General features: G+C 42.9%; 1 protein-coding gene and 1 pseudogene across 1 annotated transcript in view; both read left to right on the top strand.

Moving 5' to 3' along the window:
• The window catches only part of LOC126281847 (acetylcholinesterase-like), a 105954-nt gene that overhangs the window by 23801 nt on the left and 65530 nt on the right, over positions 1 to 16623 (top strand). The window contains exons 2-3 of the mRNA XM_049981096.1: positions 1121 to 1255; positions 11681 to 11960. Of these exons, the coding sequence (XP_049837053.1) occupies positions 1121 to 1255; positions 11681 to 11960 (415 nt within the window). The remainder of the gene's footprint in view (positions 1 to 1120; positions 1256 to 11680; positions 11961 to 16623) is intronic.
• LOC126282709 (5S ribosomal RNA) lies at positions 16418 to 16535 on the top strand (annotated as a pseudogene).

The raw sequence follows: 16623 nt of genomic DNA, 5'->3' as shown, positions 1-16623 counted from the left end.
AAAACAGCCTTGATCGCAATCTTGTTAAATTATTGTTTTATTGGAGTGAGTGACTGGTTTCGACTCTATGCAAGAGTCATCTTCAGACTCCAGAGCGGCGGATGGACACTGCAAGATGACTTCCATCGACCCTCGACGCTCGTGCAACTGCAGTACTCATCTAGCAGTGTCCATCCACCGCTCTGGAGTCTGAAGATGACTCTTTCATAGAGTCGAAACTGGTCACTCACTCCAATAAAAAAATAATTTAACAAGATTGCGATCAAGACTGTTTTAAATGTTAATTTGAGCTATTTTTAATATCGCTTACCATGTTTTCAAAGATTTCAATAATCTTACATTGCGAACTGTTGTTTTCGATCTCAAAATGTTTGGGAACCAACGCCACAAGTGATGAGATGATTTCATTGATACCCTTCATACCTTCCCTCTGAGGCCTTTTCGTGTCGATTTTGAGTGGCGGCTTGTCTGAGATGTTTTCCTCGGCACCTGTAAGAAAACAGCGTGGTTTCAGTTCTGGATGTCCTGGTTCTGACTCCCAGGAGCATCAAAAGACGGGGTAAAATATGGGAAAGAGAGGATGGGACGACCTTTCCATGTGTGACAAGTTCGTAGTGGCGTTTGGGAGAGTTGTGGTGAAATTTAGTGCCAGTGCGGCATCATTAACCCACGTTACTGCTCTGGCCTTTCTTTGTGCATTTGCCCGTGCTGGTAGCTCGCTATTTGCAGCGTCACCGAGGCCAAGGGTGAATATCATAACGCCAAGACTTTTGACCATGAAGGAGGAAGATTGTAGACAACTTTTAGTCAAATTTCAAACTTATACGTCGGAACAGGAGACAATTATGTGGTTTTGAAAACGTGACGCTTTAATTGTTTTTCACGGAGTAGTCTGTATTCTTTTTCGTCACAATAAATATTTTTTCATGCTAGAGTGTCAGGTATTGCATGGGCTGATAAGTTCACACGGATTTTTATTTAGAACTTTGCACGCTTCAACCGTCATTTATTGGTCACTATCAAGCAAGCTATTAAAGGACTTTTCTCAGGTATTTAACCAGTGTGATAGCGGATTACAGTTGCGGTAGTCATGTAAAACGCAATGCTTATTCGTTTCCAGGCGCAGTACGTGTACGCTACGGTGGAGCAGGGTGAACTGGAAGGCGAGCTCCAGCAGACCATACTGGGGACCACCTACCGCCGATTCATCGCCGTTCCGTTCGCTGAGCCGCCCGTCGGGGAGCTGCGGTTCGCGGTGAGTAACAATACCTGCACTACAACGGATGGTCTGGCTCTGGGTCTTGTTTCTGGCTTTCCCGGAGGTATATTCGGCAGAATGGCATATTATTTCCCTGCACTTCGTGTGGGTCATTGGCCTTACATCATGTACTTGAACAGAACAGGACGGAGAATTATTAGGTAACTGTGACTTCGATAAGTCCAAACGCCAGACCATACTGTCCGGGATTGTATGCATTTAAGGCGCATTACCGAATATGGAAGAGCTAAAGTAGGGAGTGGAACAGTATACACTGAGGTGACAAAAGTCATGAGATTGCGAATTGCACTTAGAGAGATGGCGGTAGTATTGCGTATACAAGGTATAAAAGGGCAGTGCACTGGCGGAGCTGTCATTTGTATTCAGCTGATTCATGCAAAAAGGTTTCCGACGTGATTATGGCCGCACGACGGGAATTAATAGACGTTGAACGCGGAATCGTAGATGGAGCTAAATGCATAGGACGTTTCATCTCGGAATTCAGTTTTCCAGGGACCCACAGTGTCAAAATTGTGCCGAGAATACCATATTTCAGATAATACCTCTCACCATGGAGAACGAAGTGGCCGACGGCTTCGATTTACCGACCGAGAGCAGCGGTGTTTTAGTAGCGTTGTCAGTGCTAACAGACAAGCAACACTGTGTGAAATAGTCGCAGCAATCAATGTGAGACGAAAGTATCCGTTAGGACAGTGCGGCGAAATTTGACGTTAAGGGGCTATGGCAGCCCACGACCAGCCTGAGTGCCTTTGGTAACAGACGACATCGCCTGCAGCGCCTTTCCTGGGCTGGTGACAGTGGCCTATCAATTTGACTCTGGACGACTGGAAAACCGTGGCTGGTCAGACGAGTTCCGATTTCCGTCGTTGAGAGCTGCTGGTAGGGTTCGAATATGGCGCAGGTCGCACAAAGCCTTGGACCCAAGTGTTAAGAATAGACGGTGCAAGCTGGTAGTGGTTCCATCATGGTGTGGGCTATATTTACGTGGAATGGGTTTGGTGTTCTTGTCCAACTGAACCGATCATTGACTCGAAGTGCTATTATTCGGTTATTGGAGATAATTTGCTACCATTCATGGACTTCATGTTCCAAAACAACGATGGAATTTTTATGAATGTCGATGTGCCACGTCACCGGGCAACAATTGTTCGCTATTGGTGTGAAGAACATCGGGGCAATTTGAGCGATTGCTTTGGTCATCCAGATAGCCCAATGTGAATCCCATCGAAGTTTTAAGGGGAATAACAGAGAGGTTAGTTCGTGCACAAAATCCTGCACAAAGAACACTTTCGTAATTATGGAGAGCTATATAACCAGCATGGTTCTATATTCCTACAGGGGATTTCTAGGGACTTGTTGAGTCCACGGTATGTCGCATTGCTGCACTAAGCCGGGAAAAAGAAGGTCGGACCCTATACCAGTAGGTATTCAGTGACTTCCTTAACCTCACTGTAGAACATTGCATGAGTTTAATAGCTGTGGCGCAAGCTAAACAAAATAGCTAAATAACTGTCCGCGAGAGATTCGGAGATAAACCTTCAGAAAAAGAGAACTACGGGCTCAGATTAAGAAATTAATTATAGCAAAAATAAGCATAAAATATGAGGTAATACAAATTGACAGCGAGATTAAGTGCAGTATACGCCCCTTACTAGTGATACATTCAACCAACAATTTTTGTTCACCAGAAGATATATTTCACGACATTATAATAAGCAAGTTTTTATCGTACTCCATAGCAATAACTGACAAAGGTGAAACTATACAATAACGGTCCAATATACCTGAGCCCTCAAACACGTAGTGTGCGTGAAAATTCTACATATGTGGTTAAGAGCTCCACTAATTTCAGTATGGAGTTAATACAAATGTATTTGTAATGTAAACTTTTCGAATAAGTCCACATGTAATTAGGCTCAAAGTTTATCTTGGTTTCCTTTACTGGTTGCTCATTACACTAACTGAGTAACATTGAGGATAGTCTGGAGCTGTGTCTCACTCCCTCCTCAACCACCGCCTCCCTTTCATGTCCTACGTACAACTCTCTTGTAAATTCTGTCTGGTTTCTGTACAAGTTCTATGAGGGCAAGTCAGTAAGTGAGGGCAGTTTATGTTTCTGCTCCACGGGTTGACAGCAAAGTCTCAATAATTACATATCTTCTCTTGCTATCGTTCTCGTGCGTCAGGTGAATCGGTACAGCGAGTATCTTCATTTATAAAGATTTCAGGGTATTTCGTTATGTGCGTCAGTTGTTCGTGTTCCGTAATCTGAAAGGATTAAAGCTGTGGACATTGTACACGGAATGAATACGAAGGCTGATGAGAGCTGTGTTAGCGGATTAAAAATTTACCAGTGGACAAATCACTTTAAAATTAGAGGTGTATCCGCCGCGAAGAGCGTTCTGATAGACCTCCACTTAGAAAACGGACGGTAACTTCGAGACAGCTGAGCAAATGTTTGTCGTGCCAGAATTGCTGATATAGCGCAGTCAGATGATCGTTTGTCACACTTCATCATATGCAGTTTTCCGTGAATTTTGTAAGTATTGTAAAGTTTGTAATTTCTGGGTACCACATCAACTGACGTACAAGCACAAACAGGAACGTATGGAAATGTCGGAGTCATATTTAAAGGGATTTGAAAAGGAAGGATGACATTCTCAGTCTCGTAATAAACGTCGTTAGTCATGGGTATGTTAAGCAGATTATAGAGTAAGCGACAGAATATGTAACTAAAACCTCCATCTCTGCTTTCAGAATGAAATTTCTAAAGTTAAGCTTCTCCATGAAAGTTGATGGTGACAGTGGTTCGGGACATTAAAGATCCTTGGCTGGTTCATTACATGATTAAAGGTTAAATGGTGGTTAGTGGCAGGTACTGAGAGCTAGCATTAGATCTGAAACCCAAAATCAAAACAAAGAGGTGTGGGAATCTTTCAAAAGGTGTGATTTCGCTTCAGAATAAGACCCGCCATCATTCAGTTGAAAGAACAATCCATTGCGTTCAAAATCTTCGACCTGGAATACAGACCTGACCTAGCTTGAAGTGATTTTCACAATGTGTGCCAGATCAAGGTGCTCCTGTAGGAGGAATCCAAGTGTTCTTCAGAAGACGGTGTTGGAAACTTGACTAGAGATGGACCAAGTGAAAAGAGTTTGGCGGAGACTATGTAGAGAAATGAAATTACTTGCAATGTGTTTCTGCAATAAAAAATTCATTTTAAAGAAAGCCTTTACTTGTTTATTTACTCTCATGGTTGGCCTTATAGAGAGGAAAACAATATCAGTCTTCGTGAGTTCGTGTACGAGCGTTAGTTATAAAGATTTACACTGTGGAGTCACATTAATGTGACCACCACCTATGACATAAGTCAACATGCAATAGCCACTCACAGGCGGCAATTGGCAGCACTAGCAGTGGAGCGTATATAAAGTGCAAGAGGACGCGGGAAACAGTGCAGTCGTTGTCGTGATGTGGAAACCGAGCGATTTATTTGACGTTGAAATGGTCGGGACTATTGATTTTCGGGAAAAGTGCAACTATTGAGTAACTAACCGTCCAGATGAACCAACGACTCCTCAACAACCGTCTAGATAACGTGAAACGTCCCCTTAGAATAATTATGAATGACTGTGCTACTAAACTTCTACGTTATTTGATACAAAGGTAGCTGAGTAAAACTGAACGTACTCAGACAGTTCTCTCTTTACTTATTCTGATCCTCACTAAACTGACGCACAATATTTTTTAACGCAACGCAATCTGACTTTCAAAAATCCCAACAAAAGAATGGCCCTGACTAACAATAACCTATACCTTTCATGAATCACTTACCTCACAACAATCTTCGTTACTCGAACTACTGCAATACAGAGCCAATACTGCCAGCTAAATAAAAGATTCTAACTACTGAATTCACTAACTACTGATAGGCATAGTTAGAAAATGAAAGATTTTGATAGAGAACAAACAATGTATTTACCTTAATAATGTTAAAAAGTCATCATACATATATCTATCAATTCATGACATCCATCTTTACAAATTTCCTTTTTTTGACAGACAAACGTCCAGATCGTACGTTCATAGTAACCTCTCGAAACTCTGGCATCTCTCTCTCCACATCCATCACTGCTGGCGGCTCACCTCCAACTGCCCAACGCTACGTGCTGTTCACATCCAACTGCCCAACACTACACTAGCGAATATTCTAACAATGAGTCCAACCAGCCACAGACTGCACACAGCACAGTCAGTGATATTCATACAGAGCGCTGCTTGGCGTTACCAACATAAAAACCTAAACAGCCTACTTACAAACGTTGCTGCCTAAGGGCGTCCGCAGCAGACACCTCTTATACGCATCCTTGCTGACTACTGTTCATCGGCGACAAATGCTGGAAATTGCACACCAGTACCGCAACGGGATGTCCACGGTGTGGCAGCAGGTGGCTTTTTCAGATGAACCACTTTTTATGATCCATCGTTGGCATCTATTTCGCGAAACGTCTGAAAGAAAACAGCCTGTATGCGTTATGGTCTGAGGAATATGTTCGTGCTGTTCCCTGGGTGATCTCGTCATTATGTAAGACACAGTGTACCGACACAAGAGTCCATCTATTCCTGGGAGCCATGTCCCCCCCCCCTCCCCCCCATATGCAGTTTGTTTTTCCTCGGCACGATGGCATCTACCAGCAGGAAGCGTATGGCGTCACTCTGCACGCAGTATACATGTACAGTTCGAAGAGCACCAGGATGAGTTTAGCGTGCTCCTCTGGTCACCACACTCTCTGGATTTAAACCCAGTCGACAATCCGTGGGACCACCTCGATCCGGCTGTTCGCGACACTGATCCTCCAACTGGCCACGGCGCTGTAGTCGACTTGGCTCGACATCCCTGTCAGTACTTTCCAGAACTTCATTGATTCTCTTCATGCACGTCTTGCAGCGGTCTGTCACTTCCGCCGGAGGTTCGAATCCTCCATCGGGCATGGGTGTGTGTGTGTTGTTTTTAATATAAGTTAGTTTAAGTAGTGTGTAAGTATAGGGAACGATGACCTAAGAAGTTTGGTCCCTTAGGAATTCACACACAGCGGTCTGTGCTGCAACAGGTGATTTTTCGGGTTTTTGACAGGTGGTCACGTTAGTGTGACTGGACTGTACTATTATAAGCTCGACGAAATCAAGAACTGGCCATTAATCTTACAAGGGGAGGCCGACAATTGTAAAATTTAGATTCGATTTATACTGCGCATAATAAAAGCTCATGGCCAGAGGTGTAATGTGGCAAAGCACAAAAATGCACTTCTCAGCCGTTGTCGAGAAAATCGACAGTTAAAAGAAACCGTTGCGGTAAATACTCTCTTCGAATAATAATTTTCTACAGTGTTGTGGGGCAGCGGTAAGCGCTCGGGTTTGTGACTCGAAGGTCGCCGGATCGAATCTCGCGCCATGCAACTTTTTTTTAGTGTTTGTTTTTTGTAATTCAAATATATATATAATTCCCGGCAATCATTTGCAACAATTATGCATATAATAAGTTGTTGAAAGTCTTTTGTAATAGAAAAACTGTCGACTTCGAACATCATTATGTTTTCCGCAAACGAAGTTGTATTTCACAAATGTTATTAATTGTTATAATGTTAACCACGTATAGTTAACGGAAGACGTAGAAACGATTTTCCGATCGAATGCGTATAGCGTAAGTCAAACGTTCGAATTAGAATAGAGACCCCACGAACACAAATTTGCTGTGGCAGGTTTTTTTTACTGTCATGTGGCCGTGCACTGTCGTGCAACAGCAAAACATCCTGCTTTTGCCGATGTGATCGTACACGACTCAGTCCAGCTTGACGTTCCTTCAGTGTCGTCATATATGCATCAGAATTTATGGTGGTTCCACTTGGCATGATGTCCACAAGCAAGAGTCCTTCGGAATCGGAAAACACAGTATCCACAACTTTTCCAACAGAAGGTGTGGTTTTGAATTTTGCGTGATGCCACTCCATTGATTGCCTCTTCGTCTTTGGTGATAAATGATGGAGCCATGTTTCATCATCTGTCTGAATTCTTCCAAGAAATTCATATCCACCATTCTCGTACTGTTCCAAAAGTTCGCTGCATACCGTTTTTCTTGTTTCTTTGTGAGCCACTGTCAACATCCTGGGAACCCACCAGGCACAAACCTTTTTTAACGCCAACACTTTCAGTATCCTGCAAACACTTCCTTCCCCTATCCCAACGTTCACTCGTTCACTGTGATGCGTCTGTCAGCAGTCACCAATTCGTTAACACTCTGCACATTGTTTGGAGTGTGTGGAGTGTCTGCCGCTGCGAGGACAACCCTCAATATTGCCGTGCCCGGTTTCATCACGTAACCTGCTTTCCCACCGACTAACTGTACTGCGATCGACAGCAGCATCTCCATACACCTTTTTCAACCTCTTGTGGATGTTTCCCACTGTCTATTTTTCACAGCACTGCTTCTGACGAACGTCAAGTGTAGCAGCCATCTTGAAGACATGCTGTGACGGCCCCACTCACGGGAACAGGTTGAACTAAGTTTGAAAACAAGCGGGAAGGATGTATCTACACACTGTAAAACTTTCACACATGCAGAATGAAAACTGTATTTTTATCCCTGTACTACAAAATATTTTCTTGCGATGCCTCCTCAAACTTATTTGCCTGGATTGTTGACACAAGGTCGTCTACGCATATGAAGCTTTTGCACACCTTAGGCCATGGTTGGTTGCTGGTGTATACATTATGGAATACAAGAAAGGAAGGACGATTAAGGTTTAACGTCCCGTCGACACTGAAGGCATCAGAGACGAAGCAGAAGCTCGTTGTGTTGCAAGGATGGGGAAGGAAATCGGCCGTACCCTTGCGAATGAATCATCCCAGTATTTGCCTAAGGCGATTCAGGGAAATCACAAAAAACTTAAATCTGATGGCTGAATGCGGCTGCCGGATGCGGATTCGACCCATCGTCCTCTTGAATGCAAGTTCAATGAGTTAACCACTGCGCCATCTCGCTCGCTTAAAGAGTACAGGACACAAAAATGATCCTTGGTTCCTCCAACGATATCGTATTCTTTGAAACCCAACAAAGAAATTTTTATTGTGCAATAAAGTGTCAGTTATATTTGTGAAGCCATAATAATGTCATAATGTAGGTCCTCTGGAGCACTATACAATACTGAATTGCATCATAGGCTGAAGATAGCGTAGTAAAAATAACTCCGATGGCGTCACCTGTTTCAAGTCCGCCCTCTATGGAATGGGCTAAGTTGTGCTGTGCCATTCGTTTTAGACATGAAACCTGCCCGTCCCGTCTTAATGGATTACGAAATAAAGACAGTTCAAAAGAAACCCTTCAGATACCCTGTACAGAAGACGGCAAATATTATATTGATGCATAAGTTCGTAGTATTTTTGTTTTGCATGTTGATATTACGGTTACTAAGAGTTTATTTATCGCTTGTCATTTTAATATGTAGTATATTGCTGCTATTTGAGTTTATGTACTGTCATTTTGTCATTTGGAGATAGTGAGGAGAGCTCTGGACGCTAGAAAATTGAGTGACAAGTGGAGAAATCGGAACATTTGCGACATGTTCTTCTGTTTGAGTTCAATAAAGGGGTGAGAGAAGCGGAATCAGCTAGAAACACTTGCGCCATGTATAGGAATACTGCCATTGGACAGAGGATGGCAAGAAAATGGATTCTCGTCTTTAGTAGGATCGTTTTGACACTAGTGAGTCGGTGTTTGATGAAGATCGTTTAAACGCATTTATCCACAATGTTGCACGTCAATGTACTCGAGAACTGGGAAATGTGACGAACTGTGACCATTTCACCATTGTGCGACATTTGCATGCAATGGCGAAGGTTAGAAAATCGGGTGTGTGGGTACCGCAAGCTCTAAGCCAAAATCACATAAATCAGCGGCTGGCTATATGTGCATCTCTGTTTGCTTGTCATTAACTGGCTCGTGAAAAACATCGAACGTTCCTATCCTGTATTGTTACTGGCGACGAGAAATGGTCTCCTGAAGCTAATGTAAGTATAAGAAAGTAATTGGCAGAGCCCAAATAAAAGAGCAACTTCCCGTACAAAGACCTGCCCGCAACCACAAAAGATATCGTTCTGCATCTGGTTGAACAGCGACTGTGTTAAGTACCACGAATTGCTTCCACGAGGTGTAACCACCACTGCTGACATTTATAGTCAGCAACTGAGCCGTCTCGCAGTCGAAATCCAAGATAACGATCAGGAATACTGAGTGAAGTGAAGCTACCTCAGGATAACGCCCGCCCGCATTCTGGTAGAGTGAAAGAAAAAGATACAAAGGAGTTGTGTTGGGAAGTCATTCGGCACACACCTTATTCATTTAATTTTTTGACCTCAGATTTTCACCTTTTCTGCTGTCTATAGAATAGCTTTCACGGAACATCCTTTCTGGATGAAAATGCTCTTCGAATATGGCTAAGAGAGTTCTTCGCTTCAAAATCACGTGGTTTCTACAATCGCTAATCGAAAAGTAACACCAGCTTTGACAAGCTGTTGTAAATAGTGAAGGAAACTACAATATGTTATTGATGACTAAAGTCTGTTATGTATATCCGTTGTGTTCATTAAACATATGGAAAAACGCTACATAGCCGGCTGCGGTGGTCTAGCGGTTCTAGGCGCTCAGTCCGGTACCGCGCGACCGCTACGATCGCAGGTTCGAATCCTGCCTCTGGCATGGATGTGTGTGATGTCCTTAGGTCAGTTAGGTTTAGGTAGTTCTAAGTTCTAGGGGACTTATGGCCACAGGTGTTGAGTCCCATAATGCTAAGAGCCATTTTTGAAAAACGCTACGAACTTATGCAGACTTAGGTTGAAAGTATCTAACCAAAATTGTATCCTTTTTTTTTTATTTGTGAAAGTATCAATGATAAGATTGTTCTAATTTTAATTATTCAACAAACCTGTATGTTGTGAACTTATTTCTTGCACTCCTCAATTTTGCCAGAAATGTAACACGTATCTGACTCGGCAATCAAGTTTAAGAGAATAATGCTGTTTGTGCAATGGCATTAACATGGTACTGGAAAGTTAACTTTTGGCCCTGATGAATTATATCTTTACTTGAATAATGCCAATTGTGCAAAGGCATAAAATTAATTATTTAAAATAACTTTGCTCTGATAACGTTAGTTATACCAAAATCGATTTCAAACCATGAACTACACATATATATTGATTGCCTAGAGGCCTCATTTTATTTACATTCTTTACATTAACTTTACTACTCATTTTCATATTCAGTAGAAGCAAAGGATGTGGATTATGATTCAGGCCGTTAGATTTAAACACAATGTTGATCTCAATATATATATATTGTTAAAATTTTAAGTCATACACAAAACCTACCATTTCCAACATTTTTGTAGCACGAATCACTCTTACAAAAAAATTTACAAAACGCTTACTGCGTCGAACCTTGGACATACAAATCCTAACTCTGAACACTATGTAACAAAAACCAATTTGAAATCATTATATATCTTCTCTCATCCGACAACAAAGGAAGTAGGTTACAGTACACTTGTTCGCCCAATGCTTGAATACTGCTCAGCAGTGTGGGATCCGCACCAGGTAGGGTTGATAGAAGAGATAGAGAAGATCCAACGGAGAGCAGCGCGCTTCGTTACAGGATCATTTAGTAATTGCGAAAGCGTTACGGAGATGATAGATAAACTCCAGTGGAAGACTCTGCAGGAGAGACGCTCAGTAGCTCGGTACGGGCTTTTGTTAAAGTTTCGAGAACATACCTTCACCGAAGAGTCAAGCAGTATATTGCTCCCTCCTACGTATATCTCGCGAAGAGACCATGAGGATAAAATCAGAGAGATTAGAGCCCACACAGAAGCATACCGACAATCCTTCTTTCCACGTACAATACGAGACTGGAATAGAAGGGAGAACCGATAGAGGTACTCAGGGTACCCTCCGCCACACACCGTCAGGTGGCTTGCGGAGTACGGATGTAGATGTAGATGTAGATGTAGATGTACGTGCTAAAGTTTGCTTAGGGTAACTACACAGAGAGCGCGAGTCCTACCTTAAAGCTGTCACCACACGTCTGCTTCCTCCGGGCACCTATCTGCGACTCCCCGGTTTTTTACTGCCACGCCCGGCTCTCTTAACCATCAAAGACCCCCCTACTCAAAGATATTATACTCGTTCCACCTTGCATTGGCAACTACCGACTTTATTTTCTGGATCTACCCTGATCAGACCTTAGCACACACCTTTCACGGTTTACTCCATATTTTTTGAGGTGGCAATTAACACCTTACGAATAATCCGCACATCCTGAATAATCCAACGAGTCGTCTCTGGTGCAGAGGTCTCGGCCGCCAGCCAGCTGGGAAGGCGTCCGCAGGGTGCAGCGCGACTTCCCGGTGTGCCTGCAGGCGGGCGGCGGCTCCGAGGACTGCCTCTACCTGAACGTGTTCGTGCCCCACGAGGCGGCCACCAACGCTAGCGAGCCGCTGCCCGTGCTCGTCTGGATCCCAGGGGGCGGCTACGAAGCTGGCGGCGGCACTCAGGCCGACTTCGGCCCGGACTTCTTCTTAGAGCACGGCATCATCGTGGTCACCATCAACTACCGGCTCGCCGCGTTCGGTGAGTCACTTCTGCAAACTTTCCTTTGCGTCCCCATCGGCTGAGCTGTTGCCGAAAGGAGGCGACTAGTGTGGCGATGCGTAGTACAGAGGGGCAGTGTACCACGTGACACGCCAGCAACTAGCTTCGATCTGCCGCGTCTGTCCGTAGCGTGCGGCTCGGGATGCACGTAGAAAATGTAGCATTGATTTTCATATGAGTTACCAAATAGCTGCTGATGTATCAGAGATGCGCAACACCGTTACGGAGATGTCATTTTGCTGGATCGAGAGCCCTGCTGGGATTATGGCGAACGAGAAAGCCGAGCTGTTGACTAAGGACTAGAGTTGCGCTCTACCGAAACTACAGTTCGGCAATTTCTGGATGACGTGGTAAATGGTAGGATTACCAGCAGTATTAATAGCATTGGCAGGCAAAGAAACGTAGAAGAATGTACGTGAGAGAAATTTTGATCCGACCGCTTCTCTCCTTTTTTGTTTGTTTGTTTTGCACGTAATTAGAACCGCATATCTTACGATGTTAGTCTATTGAGTATTTTATTCCCTCATACAATATAAATTGAATTTTATGTGTAATACACTTGGTTGACTGCGTAACTTCTGCGCTTTTAAGTAACCAAAGCAATTATTTTTGATGCAAGTGCAGTTTAGATGGGCAAACATAAAAAAATGTATGTTATTATTGTCATTGTGTTGTACTCAGTAGAATATTCTTCTTTTTGATCAAAGGTGAGAGTTCCTTGATACTATCGATAAGTGCGAAAGGTGCGTATGCTTAAGCTCGTCGAAGCACTGAAGTGTTTGATATATATATCTTTTGCCTTTTTTATTTTATTTATTTTACTATTTTCTGAGGAAATTGCGTTTTCTACCGCTGTATGACGATAACTATCAGGAGGATAACTTTGCAGGAGAAAAATGTTCTTTAGGTTATGCAGCCCTGTATATATCCTCACTCGCCGCTCTCAGTTTTTAGGGGAACATAGTAAAAGACTGATCGCTTTCGCAAACGGAGCGATCGAAATGAAGTAGCGCACAATTTGTATGTAACATTACTATGAGCAGGTGCTGCGGTTGCGATCTTAACTGACCAAAGCTACCAGGAAAACTATCATATTCTGCTCTTACTTACGACACTCTAGGGCAGTTCCACATCTCTACTAAGGACGCAACGACAAATGGAGTACAAGAGCGATGCATCCCACAAGTCAGTGTCTTCCCAGTAGTTAGAGACATAGCCAAAAACTAATGGAACAAGGCATGGGAGACCGAAGATCTGCATTGGGGCATCAAGTACAAACATGTCCATTCGCATATACTGAAGCCCCAGTGGTATGTTGAATAGCGAGCATCTAGGATAGGAGATGAGATGGGAGTGTCACTGCCAGGTTGAAGCCCGATCACAGCTGGTACTGACACCACCTTTCTAGACTACTCCTCGTACCATCACCATATTGCAACTCTGCGGAGCTGCAGGAAATTACATTTTCTTCAGCTGCCCTCGATACAGAACGGAATATGAATGGTAGGTTACAGATGCATCAGACGCTTCCTTCTCATATGCTAATACTATTTTTTCCTAACAATTTAGACTTTTATAAATTAGTAATAGGCAGTTCAGTTGAAGAGGAATGATCTCTAAAAGCGGCAATTACAGACGTCGAAAAGAAAAGCATGGGTACAAAGCAGGTAACTGAGAAAAAGTATGAGTAACAGGAGAAATATTTCAGTTGATTGATGAGAGAAGAATGCAAAAAAAAAAAAAAAAAAAAAAAATGTTCAGGATAATTCAGGAATACAGTAATTAAAGTCGCTTAGGAATAAAATAAATAGAAAGTGCAAGGAAGCTAAGGCGAAATGGCTGCATAAAATGGGAATAAATCGAAAAAGAAATGATTATCAAAAAGACTGACTAATCACACAGAAAATTAGAAACAACCTTTAATGTACGTGAAAGTAAGGGTGGTAACTTAAGGCCTACAATGTGAATTCCACTGTTACCTACTGAGGTGAGAGCGGATAGGTGAAAAGAGTACACTGAAGGCCTGTATGAGTGGGAAAACTTGTTTGATGACGTGACAGAAGAAGAAATAATAGCCAATCCAGTAATAGAATCATAATACAAAAGAGCTTTGGAAGACTTAAGACAGAAGGGTAGATAACATTCTATCAGAATTTCTAAAATCATTGCTGGAAGTAGCAACAATTATCCACACAGATGTGTGGAATATATGAATCTGGCGGTATACCATTTGACTTACGGAAAAACATCTTCCACACAATTTCAAAGACTGCAAGGGCCGACAAGTGCGAGAATTATCGCACAATCAGCTTAACAGCTCACGCATCCAATTTGCTGACAAGAATGATGTACAGAAACATGGAAAAGAAAACTGAAGATGTGTTAGATGACGGTCAGTTTGGCTTTGGGAAAGGTAACGGCAGGAGAGAGGTAATTCTGACATTGCGGTTGATAACGGAAGAACGACTAAATAACAATCAGAACACATTCATAGGATTTGTCGACGTGGAAAAATAGGGATCAAATCGTACAAGATTTTCGAATTTCTGCGAAAAACAGGGGTAAGCTATAGGGAGAGACGGTAATATAGAATAAGTACGTGAGCCAAGAGTGAACAATAAGAGTGAAAGACCAAAAACGAAGTGCTCGGATTAAAAAGGCTGTAAGACAGGGATGTAGTTCTTCGCTCTACTATTCAGTATTTACATCAACGAGTAATGACTGAAATAGAAGAAGTGTGGTATAAACTGCAGGGGAAAGAATATCAATCGTAAGATTCCCTTGTGACATTGGTCAGTGGAAATGAGGAAGACTTACGGGATCTGCTGAATGGAATTAACAGTCTAATGAGCGCAGAATATGGATCGAGGTTAAATCGAAGAAAGACGAAAGTAATGAGAAGTAGCAGAAATGAGAACAGCGAGAAATTTAACATCATTGGTGATCTCGAAGTAGATGAAATTAAAGAATTCTGCTACCTGGGCGGCAAAATAACCCATGACGGATGGAGCACGGAGGACATAAAAAAGCAAACTAGCACTAGCAAAAAGGGCATTCTTGGCCAAGAGAAGTAAGTCTACGGGTGTCAAACATAGGCATTAGTCTGAGGAAGAGATTTCTGAGGATATGCATTTGGAGCACAGCACTGCATGCTAGTGAAACACGGACTGTGGGAAAACCGGAACAGAAGAGAATCGAAACATTTGAGGTGTGATGCTACAGAGAAATGTTGCAAATTTGGTGGACTGATAAGATAAGGAATGAGGAGATTCTCTGGAGAATCGGTGGGGAAAGGAATGTGTGGGAAACAGTGACAAGAAGAAGGGACAGGATGGTAGAACATCTGCTAAGATATCAGGGAATAGCTTCCGTGTTACTAGAGAGAGATGTAAAGGGTAAAAACTGTAGAGGAAAACAGAGATTAGAATACATCCAGCAAGTAATTGAGGGCGAAGAGGTGAAGAGGTGAAGAAGTTGGCACAGGCGAGAAATTCCCGGTGGGCCGCATCAAATCAGTTAGAAGACTGATGATTCAAAAAATAAAAAAGTACCCATGACTGTAACTGTTGAGTTTGGGCACGAGTCGTGTATAAGCGTGTGGTGTGCTGGTGTTTATTTGTGTCTGAAATCTGACTGTTATCGTAAGGGGCCGAAGTATTGCTGCCTGTATTATTATGCTGGAACTGTCCATGACAATGTACTCTATATCATTCACCAAGGACCTGCAGCTTTTTATCTTTTTAAGATACTGTGTGTTTGGACTAGCTGTTTGCATGCAACCGAAGTCCATAAGTGAAAAGAAACTTACCCAGGTCACATCTTCTTGATTTCCTACCTTTTTACCAACTCTTTACTGGTAATGTACAGCTCATAACCAATAAATTATGTCAGAGCTCACCTTTACCATTGAAAAATCTTACTGTTTCAAATCTTGTTCCGGTATCTCTATCTTAACATTATATAAGCAGTCTAAAACCTTCCGTGTTTCCTGGCCTCCTCCACGTATATAGCCATCTTTCATGATTCTTTAACCAAGTGACAGCGATGATTAAATTACCCTCTGTTCAAAACTCCTTCCTGTGCTGCCACGAGGGATAGCCGCACGGTCTAGGCGTCTTGCCACAATTTGCGTGGCTCCCCCCCTCCCCCCCCCCCCCCCCCCGTCAGAGGTTCGACTCCTCCCTTGGGCATGGGTGTGTGTGTTGTCCTTAGCGTACGTTAGTTTAAGTTAGATTAAGTAGTGTGTAAACCTACTAGGGACCGATGATCTGAACAGTTTGGTCCCATAGGAACCTATCACCACCAGCTTCTTGCGCTTCCTGTTCCATTTCTTTGCCATCAATCCACTATTATTTCTCCAGTATTTTTCCTTCTCTTGCTCTTGCTACTATTAAAGTCAATCCCAATTAAATGTTATTCTCCCTTAATAATATGAGGGCAACGGCCTTGCCGCAGTGGATACACCAGTTCCCATCAGATCACCGAAGTTAAGCGCTGTTGGGCGTGGCCGACACTTGAATGGGTGACCATCCGGGCCATCATGCGCTGTTGCCATTTTTCGGGGTGCATTCAGCCTCGTGAGGCCAATTGAGGAGCTACTCGACCGAATAGTAGCGGCCGTGGTCAAAGAAAACCGTCGTAA

Source organism: Schistocerca gregaria, chromosome 7 (assembly GCF_023897955.1).
Source record: "Schistocerca gregaria isolate iqSchGreg1 chromosome 7, iqSchGreg1.2, whole genome shotgun sequence".
NCBI classification, from domain to species: domain Eukaryota; kingdom Metazoa; phylum Arthropoda; class Insecta; order Orthoptera; family Acrididae; genus Schistocerca; species Schistocerca gregaria.
Note: the sequence above shows the minus strand (reverse complement) of the source record. Positions and strands in the feature narration are given on the sequence as shown.